This window comes from Trichosurus vulpecula, chromosome 1 (genome assembly GCF_011100635.1).
Source record: "Trichosurus vulpecula isolate mTriVul1 chromosome 1, mTriVul1.pri, whole genome shotgun sequence".
Taxonomy (NCBI): Eukaryota; Metazoa; Chordata; class Mammalia; order Diprotodontia; family Phalangeridae; genus Trichosurus; species Trichosurus vulpecula.
Window position 1 is genome coordinate 220,301,119 of NC_050573.1, and position 25,418 is coordinate 220,326,536.

Below are 25,418 nucleotides of genomic sequence, written 5' to 3' on the forward strand. Positions count from 1 at the left end.
ACCAAACTGAGATCAATTGTATCTGTCACTTGTATTTGAAGGACAATATACTTAAAATCTACCAGGTTTAGCAGGGGATAAAACCTTTTTTTTTTCCACGGGGGAAAGCAGGGCAATTGGGGTTAAGTGACTTGCCCAAGGTCACACAGCTAATAAATGTGTCAAGTGTCTGAGTTCGGATTTGAACTCAGGTCCTCCTGACTGCAGGGCTGGTGCTCTACTCACTGCACCATCTAGCTGCCCTGGATAAAACCTTTTGTAAGGAAATCTAAGACATCTAACCATTAAACAAGGCATTTTAATTTTAAATATTTCTTTCTGAGGAATTTTCACCATCTAAAATAAACCAGGATTTGTAGGTTACTTTCATGTCAGTTTATGTTCCACCTAGAAGTGTTAGTGAAATTGATGAAATAAGGAGTTATAGTTTATTTTAGAAGTGTCAGCAACATAACTTTAAGACAAATGAATCCATTTAGGGATGTGTTTACAATAATTCCTACCTGACCAGGCTGGGCATTTTCACAGACAGTGGTCTCGTAATCCATGGCAAATTCAGGGGCATTGTCATTGATATCCAATATAGTGATGGCCACATAGCCTCGTCCTATTTGAGATGGATTCTCTAGATCAAAGAGAAAAGCTTCCTGTAAAATACTCATCTGCTAAATATGTATCTCTACTACCCTTCTGCTTTGAAACACATAGATTAAAAAAGAGAGTAGTGATATCCTAAATAATAACATTTTCATCTCATGTCTACAGTGTAACTTTACTAATTAAAAAGGGGACAAAATAGAATGTAGAATTAGATTCCAATCCATTTTAGAGCTTGAAGAGACCTTAGAGAAGTAATGGCTAAGACACAAGATGTCGAGTTAGGGAGGCCAGTTCAGATCCCACTTTTGAAACTTACTAGGTATGTGACCTTAGGTAAGTCATTTAACTTTTCTTATCTTCTGCTTCCTCCTTTATTTTTTTTGGAGGCGGGGAGGCAGGGCAATTGGAGTTAAGTGATTTGCCCAAGGTCACACAGCTACAGTGTCAAATGCCTGAGGCTGAATTTGAACTCAGGTCCTCCTGACTCCAGGGCCAGTGCTCTACTCACTGTACCACCTAGCTGTTCCTTGTTTCCTCCTTTTTAAAATAAGGGGGTTCATTTTGATCTTCTCTGAGGTCTCTTCAGTTCAAAATACTATTATCCTAAGAAGTCAGATAATCTAATGAAATGCTTCTATATTAGGAATATTTAATTTGAAACTTCCCTGCTCTGGTCTTGACTTTCTGCACTTCAAAATCATGCCTCATCTGCTATCTCATCCTGGTATTTCCCTAAGCACTTGTGGCTTCCTTGCCCCAGTAGAACATCTAACCACCCCTATCGTACTCCCCCCTCCCCCATAATCTCTCTGCCAGCCTGCCCCCTTCTACTCCAGGGGCCTCTATTTTGTGGAGGAGCCTAGCTTTCATTCCCTCCCCACCCCATTCCAGTCCTGACTTTCTGTACTTTAAAACCAGATACCTCCTATCTCCCTCTTTGTGCCCTACCCCCTTCTGCGTGCTGTCTTCTACAATTAGAATATAAGCTCCTTGAAGCCAGGGACTCTATGTTTTTGTTTTTATTTGTATTCCCAGCACTTACTACAAGGGCTGGCACAGAGAAAGCACTTAAGCTGTCCATCCTTCTTCCATCTTTTTCTCCTTCCCTCCCCTCCTTCCTCCTCTCTTCATCCCTCCCTCTCTCACTTCCTTCCTTCCTGGTAACTTGGCTAACAGCAGCTGAGAAGAATATGGCTGTATAATTCTAATATTTCAGTCTCATCAGAAAGAAAACTTCTTCAATATAGTCCATTAGTTTTCCTGGAATGTCATATTGCTATGATTTTAGAATGTGGATTGAAAAGGTAACTCTTCAGGTTTTCTAGGTTCTACCCTTCAACAAACAAACTTTGAAAAATTTGAGAATAAAGTTTGCTATATCTTTTAGAGAATAAGATCCTGATTATATCCAAACAAAGCCCTTTCCTTTACATTTACCATGCAAAGTGTTTTATTTGTTGCTATGCAATTTATTTATGATGAAACAAACATGCCTTTCTTTGGAGTGCTGCAGATACTTTCCACGAAGTATTTTTCATAAAATACTGAAATTTAAAATGTTTTAAGTAATGTGACTCAAAGTTTAATGCTATTGTAAATTAATATTTAAATATTAAAAGCTATTTATATATACAAAATACTTGTATACACACACACACAAATTTTGAGACAGTCTTGGTAGAAATCTGCTTTCTACTAATCCATCTATTTTTAGCGGTTTCAGATCGGAGAATAATATTAGAGGTGTTGACTCAGTAAACGGAGAGCTGTTTCTAGCACCTAGAACAGTGCTAGACACTCAATGCATAATTGTGTATGATATGTTGTTGCCACTAATTCAATCAACTAATTCTTTTTATAAAACTGTCATATACATATTTAGGGATATTTACAGATGTAATTTCATCAGTGAAGTCAACGTGGAAACACCCTCCATCAATGAAGAGTGGCAACTTGTCTATGACACAGCCATAGCTTTTACAGGAAGCCTTCCCTTTCCTTAATTATTTCCTAATCATCCTGCACATAGCTTGTTTGCATCTTGTCTTCCAGATTAGAGTATAAATTCCTTGAGGGCAGGGACTGTCTTTTGCCTTTTTTTGTATCACTGGCACTTAGCACAGTGCCCAGCATATAGTTGGTGCCTAATAAATGTTGATTGATTGATGATTGATTCACAGGTGTCCTGGACACTGAGAAGTAAAGTGAACTCTTATGATAAACAGAGCTAGTAAATGTCAGAGGCAGGAGTAGATGGTCCTTTATTCAATATACTAAGCTGCCTCTCAGAAATTTGAGATAGAAAGATAGAGAGATTGATAGATATTCGGTAGATTAGATAAATAGAGTAAGAGATGAGAGAGACAGATATTGGTACAGATGTAAATATCTATGAATGCATATAAAGGTTTTTTCAACTGCAGCCTTGTAAAATGAAAATAACTCCATAAACTACACACAAAGATAAATATTATCAATATTTTATAGATTATTTTCTTAAATATTTGTACATAAAAACAGATGATGAGGAATTATTGAAGAATGTTGGGACATTTTCAAGTTTTAATGAAAGTGAGAAATTATTATAACTAATATTAAATTCTTAATCTTACGAAATGCATATCCACACACACATACCCCCTAAGCTCCCCAAACTTTAGTCTTTCACTTACGACTTTCCATTGCCAGGACTGTGATGTTATGAATAGCATTTGTCTCCCGGTCCAAAGACTTGGCAGTTGTAATGACTCCACTGTTGGCATCAATATTGAAATATCTCTCCAAGTCTGTGTTTCTATCTATTGAGTACCTAGTTGAAATATTAAAAAAAAACTTCAAGATTTATGTTTAATTATAGTTTCCTAAAAAATGTTTCATTGATTGAACAAGGAACAAAAGTTAAAAAAAAATCTGGATGCTGTTTTGGCTACATTATTTCAAAGTCATCATACATTAGTCAGAGAGGCAGTATGACTCAGTGACTGGAAGGCTGGCTGTGGAGTAAGGACCTTGTTCAAGTTTTGCCTCTGAAAAATTCTGACTTTGTGATCACAGGCAAGTCACTTACCTTGTGTTCTGTTAGCTGCTAGCTATAGAGGCAAGTTTCTGTTTTCTATCAGTGGTGACAAGTTTTGGTCATCTTTACCATACCATAACCTCCTTAGCTGCCTCTGCTTAGCAACAGTCAGACCAAGCTACGTAAGATCTGGTAACCCTGGTGAAGTTTTTGGGTTCCTTTAAATATTAGACACTGCTTTTATTACTCTCCTTGATCTTTTCACCTCCTAGTAATCCCTTCACTTTAGTTGCCTTAGCCTGTTTTTATTGCATGCTTACTCCACAGTTTGTTTCTTGTACCATCATGTGTTGCATGTTGCTGAAATAGTCTCCTGCTTTCTCTAGTAACAGAGTGAAGAAGAAAGGGTCTGGAACTTGAGATCAAGAGATCTGGCTTCTTGTCCTAGCTCTTCATCTTATTAGATGGGCACATTACTTAGCTTCTGTAAGTTTGTTTCCTTATCTGTGAAATGGGAATAATACTGACAGGCTTACACACATATACATTTAAAGTGAGAAAACTAATACCCCAAAGAGATGGCACAGTTTCAGAGAAACCTGAGATTTTAATGAACTGATACAGAAGGAAGTGAGCAAAAGCAGAATAATTTATACTATAGCATAAATACTATTTTGAGAAATTCTGAATTAAAGAACTTTTTTAATTTAATTTTTTTTATTTTTAGTTTACAACACTCAGTTCTACATAATTTTGAGTTCCAGATTTTCTTCCCTCCCTCCTCATCTCCCTACCCAAGACAGCATGGAATCCCATATAACTTCCACGTATAAGTTCACATTGAATTAATTTACACACTAGTCAAGTTACGGAGAAGAATTATGACCAATGAAATGAATCATGAGAAAGAAGAAACAGGATCGACGAAAAAAAAAATAACCAACCCAAAAACAAAAACAAAAGAGAGAAAAAGAAAAAAAAAGGGGGGGGGGAAGGCTAGCATGAACTGTGCCTCAATCTGCATTCATACTTCATAGTTCTTTCTCTGGATGCAGATAGCATTCTCCATCGTGAGTCCTTTGGAGTTGTCTTTGTACCTTGTGTTGCTGAGACGAGCAAAGTCTGTCAGGGTTAGTCCTCACAGAATCCATACATCTGTGGTTGTGTATAATGTTCTCCTGGCTCTGCTCCACTCACTCAGCATTGTGTCCTGTAGGTTTTTCCAGGTTGTTATGAAGTCCGTATCATCCCCATTTCTTATAGCACAATAGTGTTCCATTACTTTCATATACCACAGTTTGTTCAGCCATTCCCCAACTGATGGGCATCCCTTTGATTTCCAATTTTAGCTACCACAAAAAGAGCTGCTATAAATATCCTTGTACATATCGGTCCTTTTCCCACTTGTTTGATCTCTTTGGGATACAACCCTAGAAGTGGTATTGCTGGGTCAAAGGGTATGAACATTTTTATAGCCCTTTGGACACAGTTCCAAATTGCTCTCCAAAATGGCTGGATCAGCTCACACTCCACCAGCAATGTAACAATGTTCCAATTTCCCCACATCCTTTCCAGCATTTATCATTTTCCTGTTTTGTTATTTTAGCCAATCTGACAGGAGAGAAGTGGTATCTAAGAGTTGTTTTGATTTGCATTTCTCTAATCAGTAGTGATTTTGAGCATTTTTTCATATGCCTATAGATACCTTTAATTTCTTCCTCTGAAAACTGCCTGTTCATATCCTTTGACTATTTCTCAATTGGGGAACGACTTGTATTCCTATATATTTGGCTCAGTTCCCTGTATATTTTAGAAATGAGGCCTTTATCAGTGACACTAGTTGTAAAGATTTTCTCCCAATTTTCTGCTTCCCTCCCAATTTTTGTTGCATTGGTTTTTTTTCTACAAAAACATTTCAATTTAACATAACCAAAATTATCCATTTTGCATTTTGTAATCCTCTCTATCTCTTGTTGGGTCATGAATTCTTTTTTTTTTCCATAAATCTGATAGGTAAACTATTCCTTGCTCTCCCAAATTGCTTATAGTATCATCCTTTATTTAAGAACTTTTAACCGATCAATCAATTTAATGATTAGTCATGATTCTAGTGGACTATTATTGAAACATGCTACCTACCTCCTCACAGAGAGGTGATGGACTCAGAATGAAGAATGATAAACACACACACACACACACACACACACACACACACACACACACAGCCATGGCCAACATTCCTATATGGACATGAAATCTGTTTTCCTTGGCTATGCATATTTGTCACAAGACTGGGGTGGGTAAAGAAAATATTTTTGTTAATTCAAAATATGAAATTGTTAAAACATATATTTAATTGAACTAATAACTTCATATACACTAAGTTTAAAAAAAAACTTTTAAAAGCTATGAAATTAAAAAGGAAAAATGTGCTCTGGCCCTGGAGTCAGGAGGACCTGAATTCAAATCCAACCTCAGACACTTGACACACTTACTAGCTGTGTGACCTTGGGCAAGTCCCTGAACCCCAATTGCCCTGCCTTCCCCCCTCAAAAACAAATCAGAAAGTGAAACAGACTTTCTATAATGATCATTTACCGATTCAAGAACTTCTTGTGTGACACACCATTAAAACTTAACATAAACTCAAATTAGTTGAATCCTATAGTGTGTGCATGATCTAGTTTACAAATGTAATACATCAATAGTAATGTTAGAACAGAATTGAACAATAACCATCTATTTTTTCTGGTACAAAACCTCCACTTTCTTTCTACTGGAAATACTACAAACGTTTCATGATTCTCCTGCCTCACTTTGGCACTGAGGTAATTCTGAGTTGTCATCAGCTGTGCCAGTAGAGTTCAGCGTCTGGCATATCTTACTAAACAGAAGAGCCTGACATGATTGTGTGTCTGTCATCAATGAGTAGTTTAGCTAAATTCAAAGAGGCCCATTATTAGAAGGCTGGCCACCAGGCCATTAATTATTTTGGACACAACTACCAAAGAAGACCATCTACAAATTGTGGAGGATTTGCCATCTCCATGGACTGAATATTGCACTGATGATACAAGCCTACACCCATGAGTTCAGGCAACTGATCAATTAATCAATTAGTAATTATTAATCACTTTCTATGTGGCAAGTACTGTGGAAAGCACTGGGGATAGAAAGAAAAAGGAAAAAATTGTCCTTGTCCTCAAGGGGCTTACATTCTATTGGGAGAGACCACATATACATAAACATATAAATAGAGTAGACGGAAGGTAGCCTTTGAATGGAAGGCCTGTAGTGTGGAGGAATGGGGGATGCTTTTTGTGCTCAGTCTTAGAGTAAGAGAGAGATGTTCAGAAGCAGAAGTCAGGAGAGAGAGCGTTGCAGGGATAGGGGACAGGAAAAGCAAAGGCACGTATTCTCTACCATGTAATGAAGTATTATGTCTGGGGAATGGCAAGCAGAAAGGAGAGTGTGGTTGGACCATAGAATGCATGGAAGAGAGCAGTGGGTTAAGAGTTTTAAATGCCAAAAAGAGGAGTTTACATTCAGATATGAGATCATGGGCCAGTCTACACATTACCATTACTTTCAATTGTTCAAGCAAAATCCCTCTCAATGGAGGAAAATAATCCAGAGAAAAATCACTTATTTTTAAAAAGCATCTATGCTGTCTTTTATGAATGATGACAGAGAGAATATGGATTTGAGTGTTATTCATTCTTTATTAATAAAAAATCTCTCAAAAATCTTATAACATTTGGAAGAAAAAACAAGGAGTGCATCAGCGTAGGGTGTGGGGAGAAGAGTCTTCAAAAAGTCAGTTTTATATGCTACCATCTTTAGAATTGACCAGGACCTAAAATCGTCAAGGTCTCTACTTGAAATAGAAAGTTCAGGTCGATTTAGGGTCATCAAGAAAGATAAAACATATTCAATTAGCTAAGTATTTTTCTACTTAAGAACTTTTTAACAGATAAACACACACCCATATGTGTATATATGCCCATAAATATTTCCTTTCCTTGCTAGTTAATTTTTTTCCCTTGACAGTAATGCAGTTGTTCTCCACAAATTACATTATGATTCATATTCTGAACCCAGAAGTCATTCTAGTTATTACACAAGGCCCTTAAAAATACCCAACATAGGAGTGGTTTTCTTTCTGTTGCCATACTAAAAAGGTAAGTGGAGAGACATTCAAAAGTCTGTACTGAAATGTTACTGTAAAATAAACTGTAGTATGTAAACTTTATGTAATATTCTTGTATGGTAAAAAACAGTGAAAAATGATAAAAATTAGAATCATATGAACTGATGTAATCTGAAGGAAGAAAATCTAGGAAACTGATAGAACCAACTACAAAAATGCAAATGGAAAAAATAATAATGAAAAATAAAAACTGAAGGTCAAGCAGGAGATATAAGAATTTCTCCCCTTCCTTTCTTTGCAGCAGTGGGGACTCAGTGTAAAACACTGCAAATAATGTTAGACTTGTGAATATGTTGGTTAGTTTTGTGAAATTTTTTCTCACTTTTTATAATTTGTTTTAAGGCATGGTTCTCTCTCCGAAAGGAAGAAAAGTAAGTATAATGGCAAATATAGATGATACAAAAGATATAAATTAAATAATAACATGTTAATTGAACAAATAAGTAAGAGCCAAACACAAACTAAGTTGTTTTCCCTCTAAAATGCATTTAGCAGAGCTGTATTCATTCTATAGAGTCTAAATAATGCAATATTTAGTAATGTTAGAATACTCTATCTGAGGACCTATAAGCAAAAATAAGTCAAACACCCATGTGTATAATAACTGTTACCAGACAATCCCAGAGTACAAATACAAATGCTTTTCTCATATTTCAGTTTTAAATGGAAAATGTTTCCTGTATTCCAAAGCCTTATCTCCAACAGCCTCCAGGACATTTCCACCTGTATATTTCCCCAGCACTTCAGATTCAACATGTGTAAACCATATTTAACATTCTCCCAAACTGCCTTTCCATCACACTTCATTATTTCTGTCAGTCACTGAGTCAATAAAGATTTATTAAGTGCCTACTATGTGGCAGGCAGTGTGTTAAATGCTGGGGATATTAAAAGAGGCCAAAGATAGTACTTGCCCTCAAGGAGCTCACGATTTAATTGTGGAGATAACAAGGAAACAGATATGTACAAACAAGCTCTCTGTCTCTGTCTCTGTCTCTGTCTCTGTCTCTCTCTCTCTCTCTCTCTCTCTCTCTCTCCCCCCTGCCCCCGTACACACACGTACATATGTACACACACACGCACACACACACACATTTAAAAGAGGGAAGAAGCTAAAATTAAGAACGGTGGACAAAGGCTTCCCGTAGAAAATGGGATTTTAATTTAGAACTTAAAGAAATCCAGAGAATCAATAGGCAGAGATGAGGAGGGAGAACATTTCAGGCATGAAGGACAGCCAGAGAAAATGCCTAGAGCAGAGGGATAGTGTCTTGTTTGTGGAAGAACAAGGAAGCCAGTGTCTCTAGATCAAAGAATATTTAGTGAGAATTGAGGACTGCTGGGTTTGAAGGGTTTTGAATGCCAAATAGAGGATTTTGTATTTGATCCTGGAAGCAATAGGAGCCACTTGAGTTTACTGAGTTGGGGTAGGGAGGAGAGGGCGCGCGCGCGTGTGTGTGTGTGTGTGTGTGTGTGTGGCTGCACCCATGTTTTAAGAAAATCACTTTGGTGTCAGAACGGATTGAGGCAGGGAGACTTAGTGTCCAGATATTGCAGTAGTCTAGGCATTAGGTGATTACTGCTGCAATGGTATCATTGTCAGAGGAGAGAAGATGGCATATGTGAGAGATGCTGCAAAGGTAAAATTGACAAATCTTGTCAACAGACTAGATGTGGGAAATAAGAGATTGTGAGGAGTTAAAAATGACACTCTGACTGCAAGGAGGACTGGAAGGGTGATGTTGCCCTCTATAGAAATTGGGGAGAAGGGTCAGGGGAAAGACAATGAGTTCTGTTTTGGATATGCTGAGTTTAAGAGGTCTACTGGATATCCACTTTGAGATAACTGAAAAGTAGTTGGAGATGTGAGTTTAGAGGTCAGTAAAAAGTTTAGGACAGCAAGATAGGTAGATTTGACAATAAGCAGATTAGAAATTGTACTTACATCCATGGGAGCTAAAATATTATAATGGGAGAAAAGAGGAGGGTCTGAGACAATCCTGTGAGACACCTACACTTAGAAGGAGTGATTAGGATATAGCCAGAAAAAGACACTGAGAAAAAGTGATCTGATAGGTAGAAAAAGAGCCAGGAGAGAGGGATGTCCCTAAAACCTAAAGAGAAGGGAGTATCAAGGAGAAGAGGATAATCAGTCAAAGTCTACAGATAGGTCAAGAATGAGAACTGAGAGAAGACCACTGGATTTGGCAACTGAAAGATTACTGGTAAATTTGGTGAGAGCAGTTTTGGTAGAATAAAGTCAGAAGTTAGACTGCAAGGGTTTAAGAAGAGAGTGAGAGTAAAGAAAGCGGTGATACCTACTGTAGAAAGCCTTATCAATGAGTTTAGCCACAAAGGGCAGAAAAGATATAGGACAATGGTTAGCAGGGATGTAAGGATAAAGTGAGGGTTTTTCTGAGAATGGGGGAGACACGGGCATGCTTATAGCCAGTAGGGAAGGAGTCAATAAAGAGTAAGTGACTGAAGGTGAGCTACATCACCATTCACTTAATATTTCCAGATTTGAAACCTTAACATTATTTCTAATATCTAAAAACTAAGTAAACCATATCAATTCTGAATTCATAAGATCTTCCATTTTTTTCTCTCCTCTCTGTTTCCACTGCCATATTCCTAATACAGGACCTCACTACCATGGTACATGGCTAGTATGTTGGTATTTATTGTGTCTTGCTTCATTCCACTTTTGCTGTAATTCTAATTTGCTGTAATTCTTCATTATCAGGAGTGATATGACATAAAACGATGAAGTTAAGAAACCTTGTCATTTCCACTACTTTAATCAATTCCCTTACCTTAACCAAGAAATTAATCAATAAATATATATTAATTACCCAATGTGTGCAAGGCACTCTGTTAGGTGCTAGGAATACAAATATGAAAGTGCCTTGGCTAGAAACCCAGCCGTCTCACTGTGTACACTCAAATTAGCAACTGAGCCCTTACATCCCTTGAATAACAATGTATGAGCTCCTTCGGGGACATGTTATCCTTATGATTATGCAGGAGGAGTATGGTATAGTTGAAAAAATCCTCAGTTTGGAGTAAGGAAACCTTGTCTGGAATCCTACTTCTCTTTGTGACTTTATATGTAAGCTACAACTTTCCTGACGCTCAGTTTCCTTACTTACACATTCAATTCTATTCAACAAATACTTGTTAAGTACCTACTATGTAACCACAATATAAATAATGTTACCACAATAAAAATCCTCATTGATTGGATGCACAGCAGAAATGAAGCTGAATTTTGAAAAATTCAGAGAAGCTGAAATACAAAGATGAGTCAAAATATCCCAGCAACAGAGCCAAACTAACAGAAATGGGCAAAGAGCCCAATCCCCTTGACACCAAGTTCGTCACTCCATTGAGAGCACGCACTAACATATTTGTTTCTAGAATTCTGAACTCTGTGCCCCCAACTTCATTACACATCCCAATTATACATGGCATATGGTAGGCATGTGTTAGGCTACATAAAACCTTAGTAAACCTAATCCCTCGGTAAAATGACTCAACCTTAAATACCTGATTCTTCAATCCTTGTCACACTGTCTTTTACAAGTCAGATTAGGCTTAATGTCAAGAAGTTCACACTGCCAATGCCTTCAGGTCCTGGAAAATAATACTGCTTTGTTTTTCTTGAAACATATGGTCTTCACCTAAAGGCATTTCTAAAAGTGTCAGGAAACAGTATCCAAAGTTTTAAAACTTTTTTTTCCAACTAATAAATTAATTTGGAACTGAAACTTACAGCACCCCGGAGAGTTATACTAAAACTATCCATATGCTGGCATTCTCAGAAAAGCATTTTATTCTCTGATTGTTAAAAGTGTAGTTTAAATGAATTTCCCAGGTCCATGAAATCACCTACTTAATTTGTGTTCATACACAATCAGTTTATGAATCCTTTATCTGTGTTATAGATTTTCCATTCTGGTTTCATCATTCTATCCTCAAAGGGCTTAGTTATCTCACCTAGTTTGACCAATATATGTATCCTATTTATTATTAATTAGCATTTATATAGCACTTCAAGGTTTACAAAGTGCTTTAAAAATACTGGCTCATTTTATCCTCACAACGACCCTGGGATGTAGGTACTATTATTATTTCCATTTTGCAAATTAGGAAATTGGCAAACATTGGTTAAATGACTTGCCTCGGTTCACACAATTAGTAAGCGTCTGGGGCTAGATTTGAACTCAGTCTTCTGATTCGAAGTTCAGTGTTCTATCCACTGTGCCATGGTTTAGTGTATTATCAGTATTAAGCTCAATTTGAAATCAATAAAGGGAAATAGCATGTATATTAGCATCAGTCACATAAATATTAAAATGTGTGACCAGAAAGAGACGTGGGTGGTTCACACAGTAAGAATCACAGATAACTGTTCTTATAATAAGATATTAAAAGAACAAGAGAAAAGATTCCATACTGTTGGATAGATATAACACTGAGAATTTAAGGACAAAAATCCCATAAAATAAGAAGGTATAGAAGTTTTGTGATCTAGCTCAGTGGCATAAATGTCTGCACCAACAAAATTTTAAGCTTTCAAAGTACTAAAGTATTGTTGATAAGAAAAGTGAATCCAACCAAGCACATGGCATTTTGGAAAGTGTCATGAAAAACAGTGAACAGATGATAAAGTAGCCAAGGAAACCATGAACTCTGAGGACACCTTCTTTGTGTAAAACACAAGAGAAATGAAACTTTTAAAGATAAAGAAAAAGCCACAACCAACTATTTAATATGTACAATATAAGCATAAGCTCTTACGCCAATAAAGAACTTTTCTATTGGTTCTGCTTCAATTCTTTAACATCTTAATTGAACAGCATTCTATTCAAGACCTTCTCTTAGATATTTTTTTCCAATTACTGCTGTTCAATGCTTTGTCATTATATTTCACCCTAACTGACTGCAGAGGACAACCTAGAAACCCTCTAGCATCCTTGTCCAGGCTCTGCTTGGCTTCTATGCCCTATGATCTCATTTTTGATTATTTGGTTTATCCTCCCACTTAATCACATCTCTAATTCCTTTATCTCTAACCTTTTGCACTGATCATAGGAAGTCCTGGTTTCTAATGTGAAAAAGAGGGTTTATAATTTTCCCTCTGATTTATTCATTTTCTAGTTTTGAACTAACTTTTCTTTACAGGCATGATCTTTCTTGGGAATGTTGTCATACCCAAATACCCAACTGGATCTACTACCTCAATGATCTGGATGCTCCCTCTAAAGATGCAGACAGCGATCCATCTCATATAACTTTTGTCTATTTCCTACCATAAGTTGGCCACAGGCATTCTAACCATCATTGTTGAGGTTTTCCTTACTTTCTTTTGACACCACAAGAATACCAGCAGAACATATGGGCTGTCTACCTATTAACCTTTCCCCTTATGGCTGTCCCATTTTTTCTTCTAATCACACATTTCACGGATGCATCTTTTTAGGCTTACTCTCCTTAGAAGTTCCTTATCAGAATACTATTGTGCTGTAAGGAGTGGCAAGAAGAATGCAAAGTGAAATGAGCAGAACTAGGAAAACACTGTATACAGTAATAGCAATATAGTATGGTGATATATTGTGAATGACTCAGCTATTCCTCAGTATTATAAATATCCAAGACAATTCTGAAGGACTTATGATGAACGCTTCTATTCATCTCCAGAGAAGGAATTGGTTGAGTCTGAATACAAATCAAAGATGCTTTATTTTTTTCAGGGTTTTTCCCCCATAGCATGACTTACATGTATATGTGTTACATGGAACTGTGGAAATGTGTTTTGTATGACTTCACATGTATTAACCTATGTCAAATTGCTTGCCTTCAACGTGGGGTAGAGAGGGAGAGAATTTGGAATTCAAAATTTGAAAAAAATATTAAAATTATTTTACATGTATTGGAAAAAAATAAAATATTAAATAAAAAATAAAGAAGTTCCTCATCAGTCATACGTTGTAGTGTTCTCAAATATATCTTTCTTCATTGCCCTTTGTGAGAGACTCATTTTTAATTCTTTCATTCCATCAGTAGAATGATGTTATTTTTAAAAATGGTGTTTTGTTTCCATGGGAAGTTTGGGGTATTAAAGGAGCTTTGCAATTTCCTAAAGCAATACTGAATCCCGCTATGATGATGCTGTAATAGTTATGGCTTACTCCTATATGGCCTTTTACAGTGTACAAAAGCACTTGGCCTACAGCAGATTCACCAGCATAGACTTGAGAAGTCCTAACCAATAAAAATTTTCAATTAAACTAGCTGATTAGTCCTGAGACTATGTGTATAGTTGGAAGAGTACTTGTGTCTTGGGTTCAGAAGATGTGGATTCTAGTCCTGGTTCTGACATTTACTAGCTATACAAACCTAGACAAATCCTTTAACCTCTCTTTCTCATTCTTTTTTCACTTATAAAATGGGATTAACATACCTACACTACCTGTATCACAGACTTATAAGCAAACCACTTCCAAAACCTTAAAATGTACTATAAATACCTTGTTATTATTAGTACTTAATTTATTCTGACTTCCTTTTTGCTTTTTGATACATGCTGCATGTAGAGGCTGTGTCAGTATTCTTAGTCAATATAAAGTTTTTGCCCCCTGAGGAAAATAAGTGAAAGAGTAACAGGGTAGAAAACCAATAAGACAGAGGGAAAAGAAAGGTCAAGATTTAGTAAACAGAAAAAGAGTCATGAGTTTGAACAAGGTCAGATTTGAAACAAGAGAATACAAGTGGAGAAACTTCCTATTTATTAGATAAAATCTATCTATCCCCACTATATTTTATGTTCAAAATAAGCAGCAAAAATCTTTAATCTGAAAAATTGTCAGAGAGGGGAGAGGGCTATATTTCTGCCCTGACCAGATGACATCTGCGATCATGTGTTTTGTTTTAGGTGCTGCATTTTTGAAAGAATTCTTTCTTTAAGAGAACATGGAGAGGGAATTTGAGACTGTGTCATAAGAAGATGGCTTGAAGGAATTGTGGTTCATTAGGATGGAGAAAGGAAGACTTGGTCTGGTGGGAGGGGAGTTATAAGGAGGTAGGGAAGATAGTAATTGTCTCAAAATACTTGGAAAGCTGCCACATCAATCAATCATTCAACATTTATTAAGCATCCACTATTGTCCAGGCACTGTGCCACATGGAAGAGGCATTATATTGCTCTTCTTAGCCCCATAGTGTAGAGCTAGAGGCAAATGGTAGCCAGCTGCTCTGAGGCAAATTTTAGCTTAGGAGAAGGAAAAAATATTTTCATAATAAGTACAGTACCCAAAATTAGGAAGTATTGTTTAGAAAAATTATGAGTTCCCTATCACTGGTGGTCTTCAAGCAGATGACAGCTGGACACTTGTTGTGGAGGGAATAACTGTTCAAGTATGTGTGGAACTAGATAACTTACAAATTAACTTCTACTTCCTAAATTTTAGTGTTCTATAAATACAGAATATACCAATATGAATCTAATATGTTTTTGGATTTTATATTTTGCTTCTGATCCATGATTTAAAAGAAAGAATAATTTGTTCTCCCCTCCATTTTCTGCACCTTCTAAATGCCTATTCTAAGTAATTACAGTTTTCTTGAAGTATAATAATAATAATAGCTAATCAATACTCTACAGTGAACAACTGTGAATGACTTAGCTATTCTCAGCAATACAATGATCCAAGATAATCGCAAAGGGCCCAGGATGAAAAATGCTATCCACTTTTCTTTCTTTCTTTCTTTCTTTCTTTTTTGTTCCTTTCTTTCCTTCCTTTCTTTCTTCCTTTCTTCTTGAGTTTTTTCAAAAAAAAAGAATAATGTGGAAGTATGTTTTATATAATTGTATATGTATAATCCATATCAGATTGCTTACTGTCTCAGGGAAGGGGGAGGGGAGGGAAGGAAGGATAGAATTTGGAACTTGAAACTTAAAAAAAAAGAACAAATGTTAAAAATTGTTTTTACATATAATTGCAAAAAATAAAATATTATTAAAAATAATTGTGCCAGACACCATGCTAAATGCTTTACAAATATATCACATCTAAATAGCAAAACTAGGAGGGAACTCTCAGTCTCAGGGATTGCATTTAGCACTGACTGACTGATTATGCCCTCCAGTGATATGAGTCCTGAGTTCCCGGCTCTTCTATTCAGAGATACTGCTCTTCTGGACAGCTTTGTGGCTTGTGTTGTGGAGGGAATGGGAACAGCCATGGGGGATAGAATAAATTGCATAACCTGCCTTCAATAAACGACACTCAACTTCCCTAAAAACAAAAACAGAAACAAAACAAAAAAATCAAGCAAACAGAAAACCTAGACCTATTACTACTGTAATAGCAGTGGTATTAGATGAAGTTGGCAAAGTGTATTGCACTATGGTAAGGAGAAGAAATGCTAAGGAAAAGTCATTATATACTACAAACCTGACTGATGTGTTTAGGTCATATTCCCTGGGATGTAACTGAGTACATTTTGCATGAGTTTCTTTGCCTGCAAAAGTGAGGCTACCAAATTGCAATCTTTGTATACTCCCTTTATTTGCTGTGAGCCACATAGCTAGCTTTGTACTCAAAAACAAAGAAAAAAATTATACTTCCCTAAGTACAATACTCTCAGAATTACCTGCAAAGCACATGTAGAACAAACAAGCTTTTTTTCTCTTGGAAGTACCATTCTGACTGTAGCAGTATAACTTAGTTGACATGCACTAACTTATTGATTCATTCACAGATATTTATTGAATACCAACTATAGGCTGGGCACTCAATTTGAAAAGGTGAAATAAAGATCATTAACTAGTTAATTCATGAAAAAAGTAGACAACTTAGCTTTAGTTATGTATTCCAGGAAGGAAAAATTAATCCTCCGTCTCTCTTGCAAGTGTAGGGACATACCAGAAAGGACATTCCCCTCCCAATTTATATTTGTGATTGTTCTGAAACTTACAGTTTGATAGAGTTTTCTGCCCTGGAGCACCGAAAGGTTATTTGGGTGACTTGGCCAGATCAGAGGTGGGACTTTATCTTCTGGACTCCAAGGCTAGCTCTATATATCCTATGATAAGCCTACCTCTCCAAAGGAACATGATGTGTTTAAATATGAAAGAACATAAGAGGCTTGTAGGCAGCAGCTATTCATTCTTGTCTTTGTATCCTCAGTGTCTACACAATGCCTGGTATACAGCACGCACTTATTAAATGCTTGTTGGATTAGATTTAACCTAATCAAAGGATCCTTAAACTATAGGTCATGTGCATACTTCATTTTTTCAAAAACAAAGCTGACATAGTCAACTAAGCCAACATGTACTTTCAAAATAAACAACTATAAAAACATAATTTGTCTGATAAAGCAATCCCTAATTTAAACTGTTTATGAATATCTTTCTCTAACATTCACATTTATTCTGCCACTAGGATACACCCCACTTCTCTTCTGAACAGAGTTTGTCCTGAAAAAGGTTCCGCATAATTGATTTAATAGGAGCATAAGCTATGTTTGTGTATAATAATAGATTCCTCCCAAACTATTACAAAATAAATGACCTTGGATAATAAGGTAACATTATTATTGCTATTATTTTACATCATGAAAATATTGTGTTTCACTGAAATTGCTTCACTTGCCCAGGTTTAAGTCAGTAGACTGAAAATCGAAAAAATCTGACAATGTTTATGACAACCAGTTTGTATGTGCAGCACCTTGATAGCATACTAAGCTGGTGAAAACACATAACCTGGCAAAACTCATGAAAGCAAAAAGAAACAGGAACAAATGAGCCTGAAAATTACCTAACAGGACTGTTTGAAGAATCTGGGTCGTGTGCTGTTACAGTTCCAATGATATTGCCAACTTGGGTGGCTTCAGACACCTCCATAGAATATAAACGGGAGCTAAACACAGGGGGCTCATCCACGTCTTCCACAATTATCTTCACTGTTGTCATATCACTGAAGGGTCCTAGGCTGAGGAAGCGAGGATCAACATGCTTATTGGCGGCTTCTATGCGCAGTGTATAGCTTGTCTTGGCTTCAAAATCCAGCTCCTGTAGAGAAAGTTATTTGGAAAATTTAATTACCAATTAAATAGATGGCAAAGAAGGGTGCTTTCATTTATGAATGTCAATGAGGATATAATGAACTTTGCCATCAAGGTACACTGTCAGCATTCAACAATAATAAATAATAGTAAGGACAACAGCATCCATGCAGCTTTCCTGCCTACTAGATAATGGTAAATGTTTTTCTAGTTAACTCAATCTGCTTGACTGCTGTATATTGCTTAGGCTAATCCAGGTCTTTTGAAGATTATTTGAAAGGCCACTGATAAGCTGTAGAAATCTTTTCCCACAGGGGCATCAATGTAATATTCACCTACTATATAATTTAACTGCACTACCCAGAGGTGTGCATTAAAAATGAGAAGAAAATATGACTACCCTCCAAATTCTAATTTGAAAGGCCTGTTCCATTGATTCGGGAGGCTACATTAGGAAACTGATCACTAGGGTGCTCAAAATGCTGCAGCAACAGGGGACAGCAGCCAGCAGCTGCAAATGAACACTGCATTATGTGGTCTGGAAACACAGCCTATTATACCTGAATAAACTACCCAGGTTTTTGATGGCTGGTTATTTCCCAGGCAACAGATGCAAGCACTAGCTACATTCCTTAATTAGAAAGTCTTAGGAATTCTCTTTGGACATTTAGGAATTAAATGACTCAAGTTGAAGACTATGTTCAAAGTCACATCCATACCTGCCATTAGTTTATTAAGAGCTTTATGTATGAGGTGGTCATAGTATCTAAATTTTCGTAGCTCTTCTAATCGTCACCAATAAGCATTATAAAGTGTTTATTATATGTCAGGCATTATATTAAGCACCAGAGAAACAAGAAAGGCAAAAGCCTGGATTATGCCCATAAGATGCTCACATTCTAACTGTGGGAAAGAACATGCAAAACCACTATGTACTTACAGACACTACACATACACACTCACATAAACATTTTTAAATGGAAATGCACTTTAGGGAAGGTGGACTGTAAAAGGTTGCATTTGAGCTGAGACTTGAAAGAAGCCAGGAAAACCTGGAGGAAGAGGTGAGGACGGAGAAGATTCTAGGCATGGCAGACAACCAGTAGGAAATGAAATGTTGTTTGTGAAACATTGATCCCTAGCCAAACCATATTGTAGATTGAAGAGGTTTTAAGAGAACAGCAAACATGTAGTCACTGAAATCTTAACTTATAATCACAGATCTCACTTCAGGAATCAAGGAATTATGAGTGAATATACCCTTAATAGGGACAACAATTCTTCCCTTTCTAATGTGTTCTGTAGAACAAGTAATGATGACAGCTTTTGTTACTCATATTTTCAAGGTTGCTCCCTGATAGACGCTATAATATTGTCATTTATCTCCTGTGATACCAAAGAACTAAAACTAGTAATGTATACTCTAAAACTTTGGTGAAAATAAGGTCATTTTACCTTAATTTTCCATAAAGATGGATAAAGTATTAAATTAAAGATGAATTAAATTATAACACTGAGAACTTTAAATTGAATCTAGCCACTGTTTTTTTTTAATTCAATCCAATATGACTGAACAATATCTATCAACATCTATTATGTGGAAGGCAATATGTTAGGATACTAGGGATATAGCCAAAAATGAAACTGTCTTTTGCCTCAAGGAACCTACATTCTACTAGGAAAATAGGGGAGAGGTGTTAAGTTTTATTGAGGCCTTTCATTTATATCCTGCAGTCACTTTCTTGAATTAATCTCCTTGCCTGCCCTGAGTGCCACCCTACTCCCCCAGTAATTGAGCCTTCCAGTATAACAAAGGAAAAAACAATTAAACAAAAACAAATAGCAGTAAGACAGTGTAGATTCCGACTTCTCTATGGAGAGGAGGCAGGGAGGCTTCCCTAGGTATTTTGGGGAACCAAGATCGGCCATTACAAGTAAAGAGACATCGCCTGCCTTCTAGTGTTGTTTTCATTTCCATTACTATGGTTATTGTGCACATTATTCTCCTAATTCTACTTATTTCCATGTCTCTTAGTTCATGCAAATTCTTTCCATGCTTCCCCAATTTCCCTTACAGTCACCTTTTTCTTATGTAATAATAATAACTAGTACTTATCTAGAGCTTTAAGATTTGTAAAGCATTTTACAAATTTTATAAATAGTATTTCATGTTACTGTCACTGTACTCATTAAGTACCATGTTACACTGGGAGGTAGTTGCTATTTTTATCCTCATTTTGTAGCTAAGGAAACTGAGGGAGACAAAGGTCAAATGCCTTACCCAGGATTCTCACAGATAATAAGTCTCTAAGACTGGATTTGAACTCAGGTTTCTCCTCACTCCAGGTACAACACCCTAATGACTGTGCCACCTAGCTTACTCATGTTGCATTTATGATCCATTATATTCACCAAAAAAAGTCAACTATAACCCAATTATTGGGCATCCTTTTTTTAATACCACAAAAAGCATGGCTGTAAGTTTTTGTCATATAATGGACCTGTCTGTGACCTCTTTGGGGTATATGACAGGTAGTACCCTCCCTTAATTCTTTCCTAGCTCTGAACCAAGTCATTATTTTAATTTGGCAGTGGCTAAAACATAACATTAAAAAGTCCCACCCATTCGAATGCTTTCATGGAGCCCCCAAGTATCTTAATGGACGTTATGAGTAGTTAATCTGTTCTGTGTGCTCTGACATTTCACATTAAACTGGTCATTCATGGAGGCAAAATTACTTCTCTGACCTCCAAACAGATTGGCTTCATATTGAACAAACTTCGAAGAATGTCATTTTAACTTATGCTTTCAAATCAATAGAAAACAATAACAACAGTCTTTTAGACATCCATTCAGATTTTAAATGTTATCAACAGAGGCATCAAACCCTCTTTTTATAACTTAAATTATGATGTATGAGAGGGCCATTTAAAATTTTTATTGCAGAAATGAGTGCAGCTATTTTGTATCAACATACTTTAAAAAAAAATACCTGAAAGGCAATGACATGAGGCACATGCATCTGGATGCCATTAAGTAATGAAGAAATACAATAGCATACATGCTGATGGGATGCCTAAAAGCTATTATGGAATCAGCAATAAAGGAATTTATGTAATATATTATGTGTCAGGATTTTAAGCAGAATGAGATTGCTACTGCTACATATCATGGACCTTTCTCATTATCTTAGGAATAAGTACAGAAAAAAAAATAAAAGTGCTTTGAATATGAAAGAGTAGTGTTGGAAATGCAGAAGCAATTTATAATTTTTTAAAAGGGGCTTCATAATGAAAAACAAAACAAAAAATGTGTATTAACATTTATGCATGCATTTTCCCTGTCATTTTAAGTGGTGTCTGTTATGTATATATTTAGTTCCTTTTGAGGGAAGAGATCATAGATTTAAAGTTGGATGTGGTATTAGAAGTCAACTTTTTTTTAAAATAGTATTTTATTTTTTCCCCAGTTACAGGTCAAGAAAATTTTTAGCATTCATTTTTACAATATTTTGAGTTCCAAATTTTTCTCCCTCCCTCCCTCTCCTCCCTCTTCTGAAAATGGTGGGTAGGTTTGATGTAGTTTACACATATTCTATCATGTAAAATTATTTTCAAATTACTGACCATTGTGAAAGAAGAAATAAATCAAAAGGAAAAAAAAAATGAGAAGAAATAAAGTAAATGAAAAAAAGCATACTTTAGTCTATATTCAGTCCATCAGTTCTTTATCTGGATATGTATAGCATTTTCCTGCATGAGTCCTTTGCACCTGTCTTGGATTATTGTGTTGCTGAGAAGAGATGAGTCATTCATAGTTGATCATTGCACAATGTTGCTGATATTGTATACAATGCTTTCCTGGTTCTGCTCGTTTCACTTTGTATCAGTTTGTACAAGTCTTTCCAGGTTTTTCTGAAATCTACCTGTTCATCATTTCTTACTGCACAACAGTATTCCATTATATTCATATACCACAGCTTGTTCAGACATTCATCCTACTAGAGGTATTGCTGGATCAAAGGGTATGCAGTTTAATTGCCCTTTGGGCATAGTCCCAAATTGCTCTCCAAAATGGTTAAATCTGTTCACAACTCCACCAACAGTCTAGCAATGTCCCAATTTTCCCACATCTGCTCCAGCATTTATCATTTTCTTTTTCTGTCATATAAGCAAATGTGATAGGTTTGAGGTGATACCTCAGAGTTGTTTTGATTTGCATTTCTCTAATGAAAAGTGATTTAGAGCACTTCTTCATAAACCTATAGATGGTTTTGACTTCTTCATCTGAAAACTGCCTGTTCATATCCTTTGACCACATATCAACTGAGGAATGGCTTATATTTTTGTAAATTTGACTAAGTTGTCTATATATTTGAGAAAGGAGGCCTTTATCAGAGATGCTTGCTGTAAAGATTGTTTCCCTTCTTTCTGCTTTCCTTCTAATCTTGGTTGCATTGGTTTTGTTTGTACAAAAGCTTTTTAATTTAATATAATCAAAATTATTTATTTCATCTTTTGTAATGCTCTATCTCATTTGCTCATGAATTCTTCCCCTCCCCATAGATCTGACAGGTAAACTATTCCTTGGTCTTCTAATTTGCTTATGGTGTCGCACTCTATGTTTAAATTGAACCAAAGGTCTGTCATATCTAACTCTTTTGATATTCTATTTACCTCCTTAGTTTCTTTCATGTTTATTTTTGTTTGGGTTTGTCTAGGTCTGAGAGGGGAGAGTTGAGGGTCCTAACTATCTTTGCTATCTATTTTTTGCTAGCTCTTTCTTCTTGTAATTCACTTAACATTTCCTTTAAGAATTTAGATGCTATAACATTGTGGGATGACCAACTTTGATAGACTTAGCTCTTCTCAGCAATGGAATGATTTAAGACAATTCCAAAAGACTCATGATGGAAAATATTATCCACGTTCAGTGAAAGAAATATGGAGTATGAATGCAGAATGAAACATACTATTCTCTTTTTTGGTTTTTCCCTTTTGTTCTATTTCTTCTGTTGCAACTTTACTAATGTTGAAATGTTTAATAAGATTGTACATGTATAGCCTATATCAGATTGCATGCTGTCTTGGGGAGGGGGAAGTGGAGAGAGAGGGGGGAGTGAAGGGAGAGGGAAAAAAATTAGAATTCAAGATCTTATAAAAGTGAATGTTGAAAACTAAAAATTAATTAATTAAAGAAATAATTTGGATGCTATACCACTCGGTACACATATGTTAAGTATTGATGTTGCTTCTTTGTCTATGGTACTTTTAAACAAGATTTCCTTGCTTGGTTTTCTTCCTTATCTCTTTTAATTAGCTCTGGTTTTGCTTTTACTTTATCTGAGATCAGGATTGCTACCTTGTTTTTTTTTTTCACTTTAGCTGAAGCATAATAGATTCTGCTCTAGCCACTTACCTTAACTCTGTGTGTGCCTCTCTGCTTCAAGTGTGTTTCTTGTAAACACCATATTGTAGGATTCTGGGTTTTTATCCACTCTATCTGCTTCCATTTTATGGGACAGTTTGTCCCATTCACATTCACAGTTATAATTACTGTTTATTTCCCTCCAACCTATTTTTCCTCCTGTTTCTACTCTCTCACCTTCACCCTTTCCTTCCTCCCCAATGTTTTGCCTACTGTCTATTACCTCCTCTGATCTGCCCTCCCTTTTATCATTCTCCTGCCCTCACCCCCTTACTTGATCTCTTCCTCTGCTACTTCCCTGTGGGGTAAGATAAATTTCTATGTTCAACTAATTGTGTATATGATTCCCTCTCTGAGCCAATATGATGACAGTGAGGTTCAAGCAATGCTCACTGCCCACCCTCCCATCCTCCCCTCCACTATAATAAATCTTTCGTGTCTCTTCATGTGAAATAATTTACTCCATCTTACCTCTCCCTTCCTTCTGCACCCATTGTACTCCTTTTTCTCATCCCTTATTTTTTTTATGTCATTCCATCATATTCACCATATGCCCATACACTCTCTCTCTATGCATATTCCTTCTAGCTGTACCATTACTGACACAATTTTTAAGAATTACAAATATCATCTTCTTGTGTGGGGATGTAAATAGTTTAGCTCTATTGCATTCCTTATGTTTTCTTTCCCCTTTTTACCTATTTATGCTTCTGTTGGGTCTTGATATTAGAGGTTAAATTTTTGGTTTAGTTCTGGTCTTCTCCTTATGAAAGCTTGGAATCCTTCTATTTCATTGGATGATCATTTTTTCCCTTGAAGTATTATGCTTAATTTTTGCCAGGTAAGTGATTCTTGTTTGTAGTCCTAGGTCCTTTGCCTTCTGTATTATCATGTTCCTTGACCTCTGATCCTTTAATTTTGCAGTTGCCAAGACCTGTGTAATCCTGATTGTAACTCCCTGATATTTGAATTGTTTCCTTCTGGCCACTTGTAGTATTTTTTTCTTTGACCTGATAGTTCTGAAATTTGGCTATAATGTACCTTGCAGTTTTTATCTCAAGATTTCCTTCCTGAGGTGATCAGTGGATTCTTTCAATGCTTATTTTGTTCTCTAGTTCCAGGACATCAGGGCAATTTTCTTTGGTAATTTCTTGAAAGATGCTGACCAGGTCCTCCTTTTGAATGGTTTTCAGGTAGCCCAATGATTCTGACACTGTCTCTCTTGGATCTATTTTCCAGGTCAGTTGTTTTTCCAATGAGGTATTTTATATTTTCTTCCACTTTTTAATTCTTTTGAATTTGTTTGATTCTTCATCAAGAATGTCTCATAGAGTCATTAGCTTCCACTTGCCCAATTCTAACTTTTAAGGTGTTGTTTTCCTTAATTAGCTTTTGTACTTTCTTTTCCATTTGCCAATTGTAACTCTTTAAGAAGTTCTTTTCTTCGGTGGATTTTTGTATTTCCTTTTCCATTTGGCCAATTCTACCTTTTAAGCAGTTTTCCAAGCTGTTGATTTTTATTTATTTATTTATTTGTTTATTTGTTTATTTTTGTTTGTTTTTTTTTGTCTGTCTCCTAAGCTATAGTCCTGTATCACCAATTGTTTATTAGACATTTCAAACTAAATGGCCCATAGATATACATGTTAGATGCATGTCCAAAACAGAACTCATTATCTTTTCCCCCAAGTTTATACCTCTTCTGTACTTCCCAATTACTATTAATTCCCAATCCTTCCAGTCACTCAGGTTCACAACCTTGGCATCATCCCCACCCCACATACCCAGTCATTTGCCAAATCTCCTAATTTCTTTCCGCATAATATGTCTCTCATTTGTCTTCTTTTCTCTATTCACACAGCTACCCGCCTAGTTCAGTTCCTCTATCTTGGACTATTTCAGTATCCAATTGGCCTCCATGCCTCACCTCTCTCCACTCTAACCACCTCCATACAGCTCTCAGAGTCTTTTCAGTAAAAGGTCTGATCATGTTATCCCCCTCTCCTCACACGTTTAAATTCCAGTAGCTCTCTATTACCTCTAGGATGAGATTTAAATTCTCCTTATGGGCCTTTAAAGCTCCTAACAAC

The 25,418-nt window shown here is 36.2% G+C and overlaps 1 protein-coding gene across 1 annotated transcript in view; it reads right to left on the reverse strand.

Moving 5' to 3' along the window:
- The window catches only part of CDH7 (cadherin 7), a 221,855-nt gene that overhangs the window by 28,439 nt on the left and 167,998 nt on the right, over window positions 1-25,418 (reverse strand). Inside the window, exons 7-9 of the mRNA XM_036741803.1 lie at window positions 17,654-17,907; window positions 3,273-3,409; window positions 504-625 (exon numbers count right to left, since the gene is read on the reverse strand). Of these exons, the coding sequence (XP_036597698.1) occupies window positions 504-625; window positions 3,273-3,409; window positions 17,654-17,907 (513 nt within the window). The remainder of the gene's footprint in view (window positions 1-503; window positions 626-3,272; window positions 3,410-17,653; window positions 17,908-25,418) is intronic.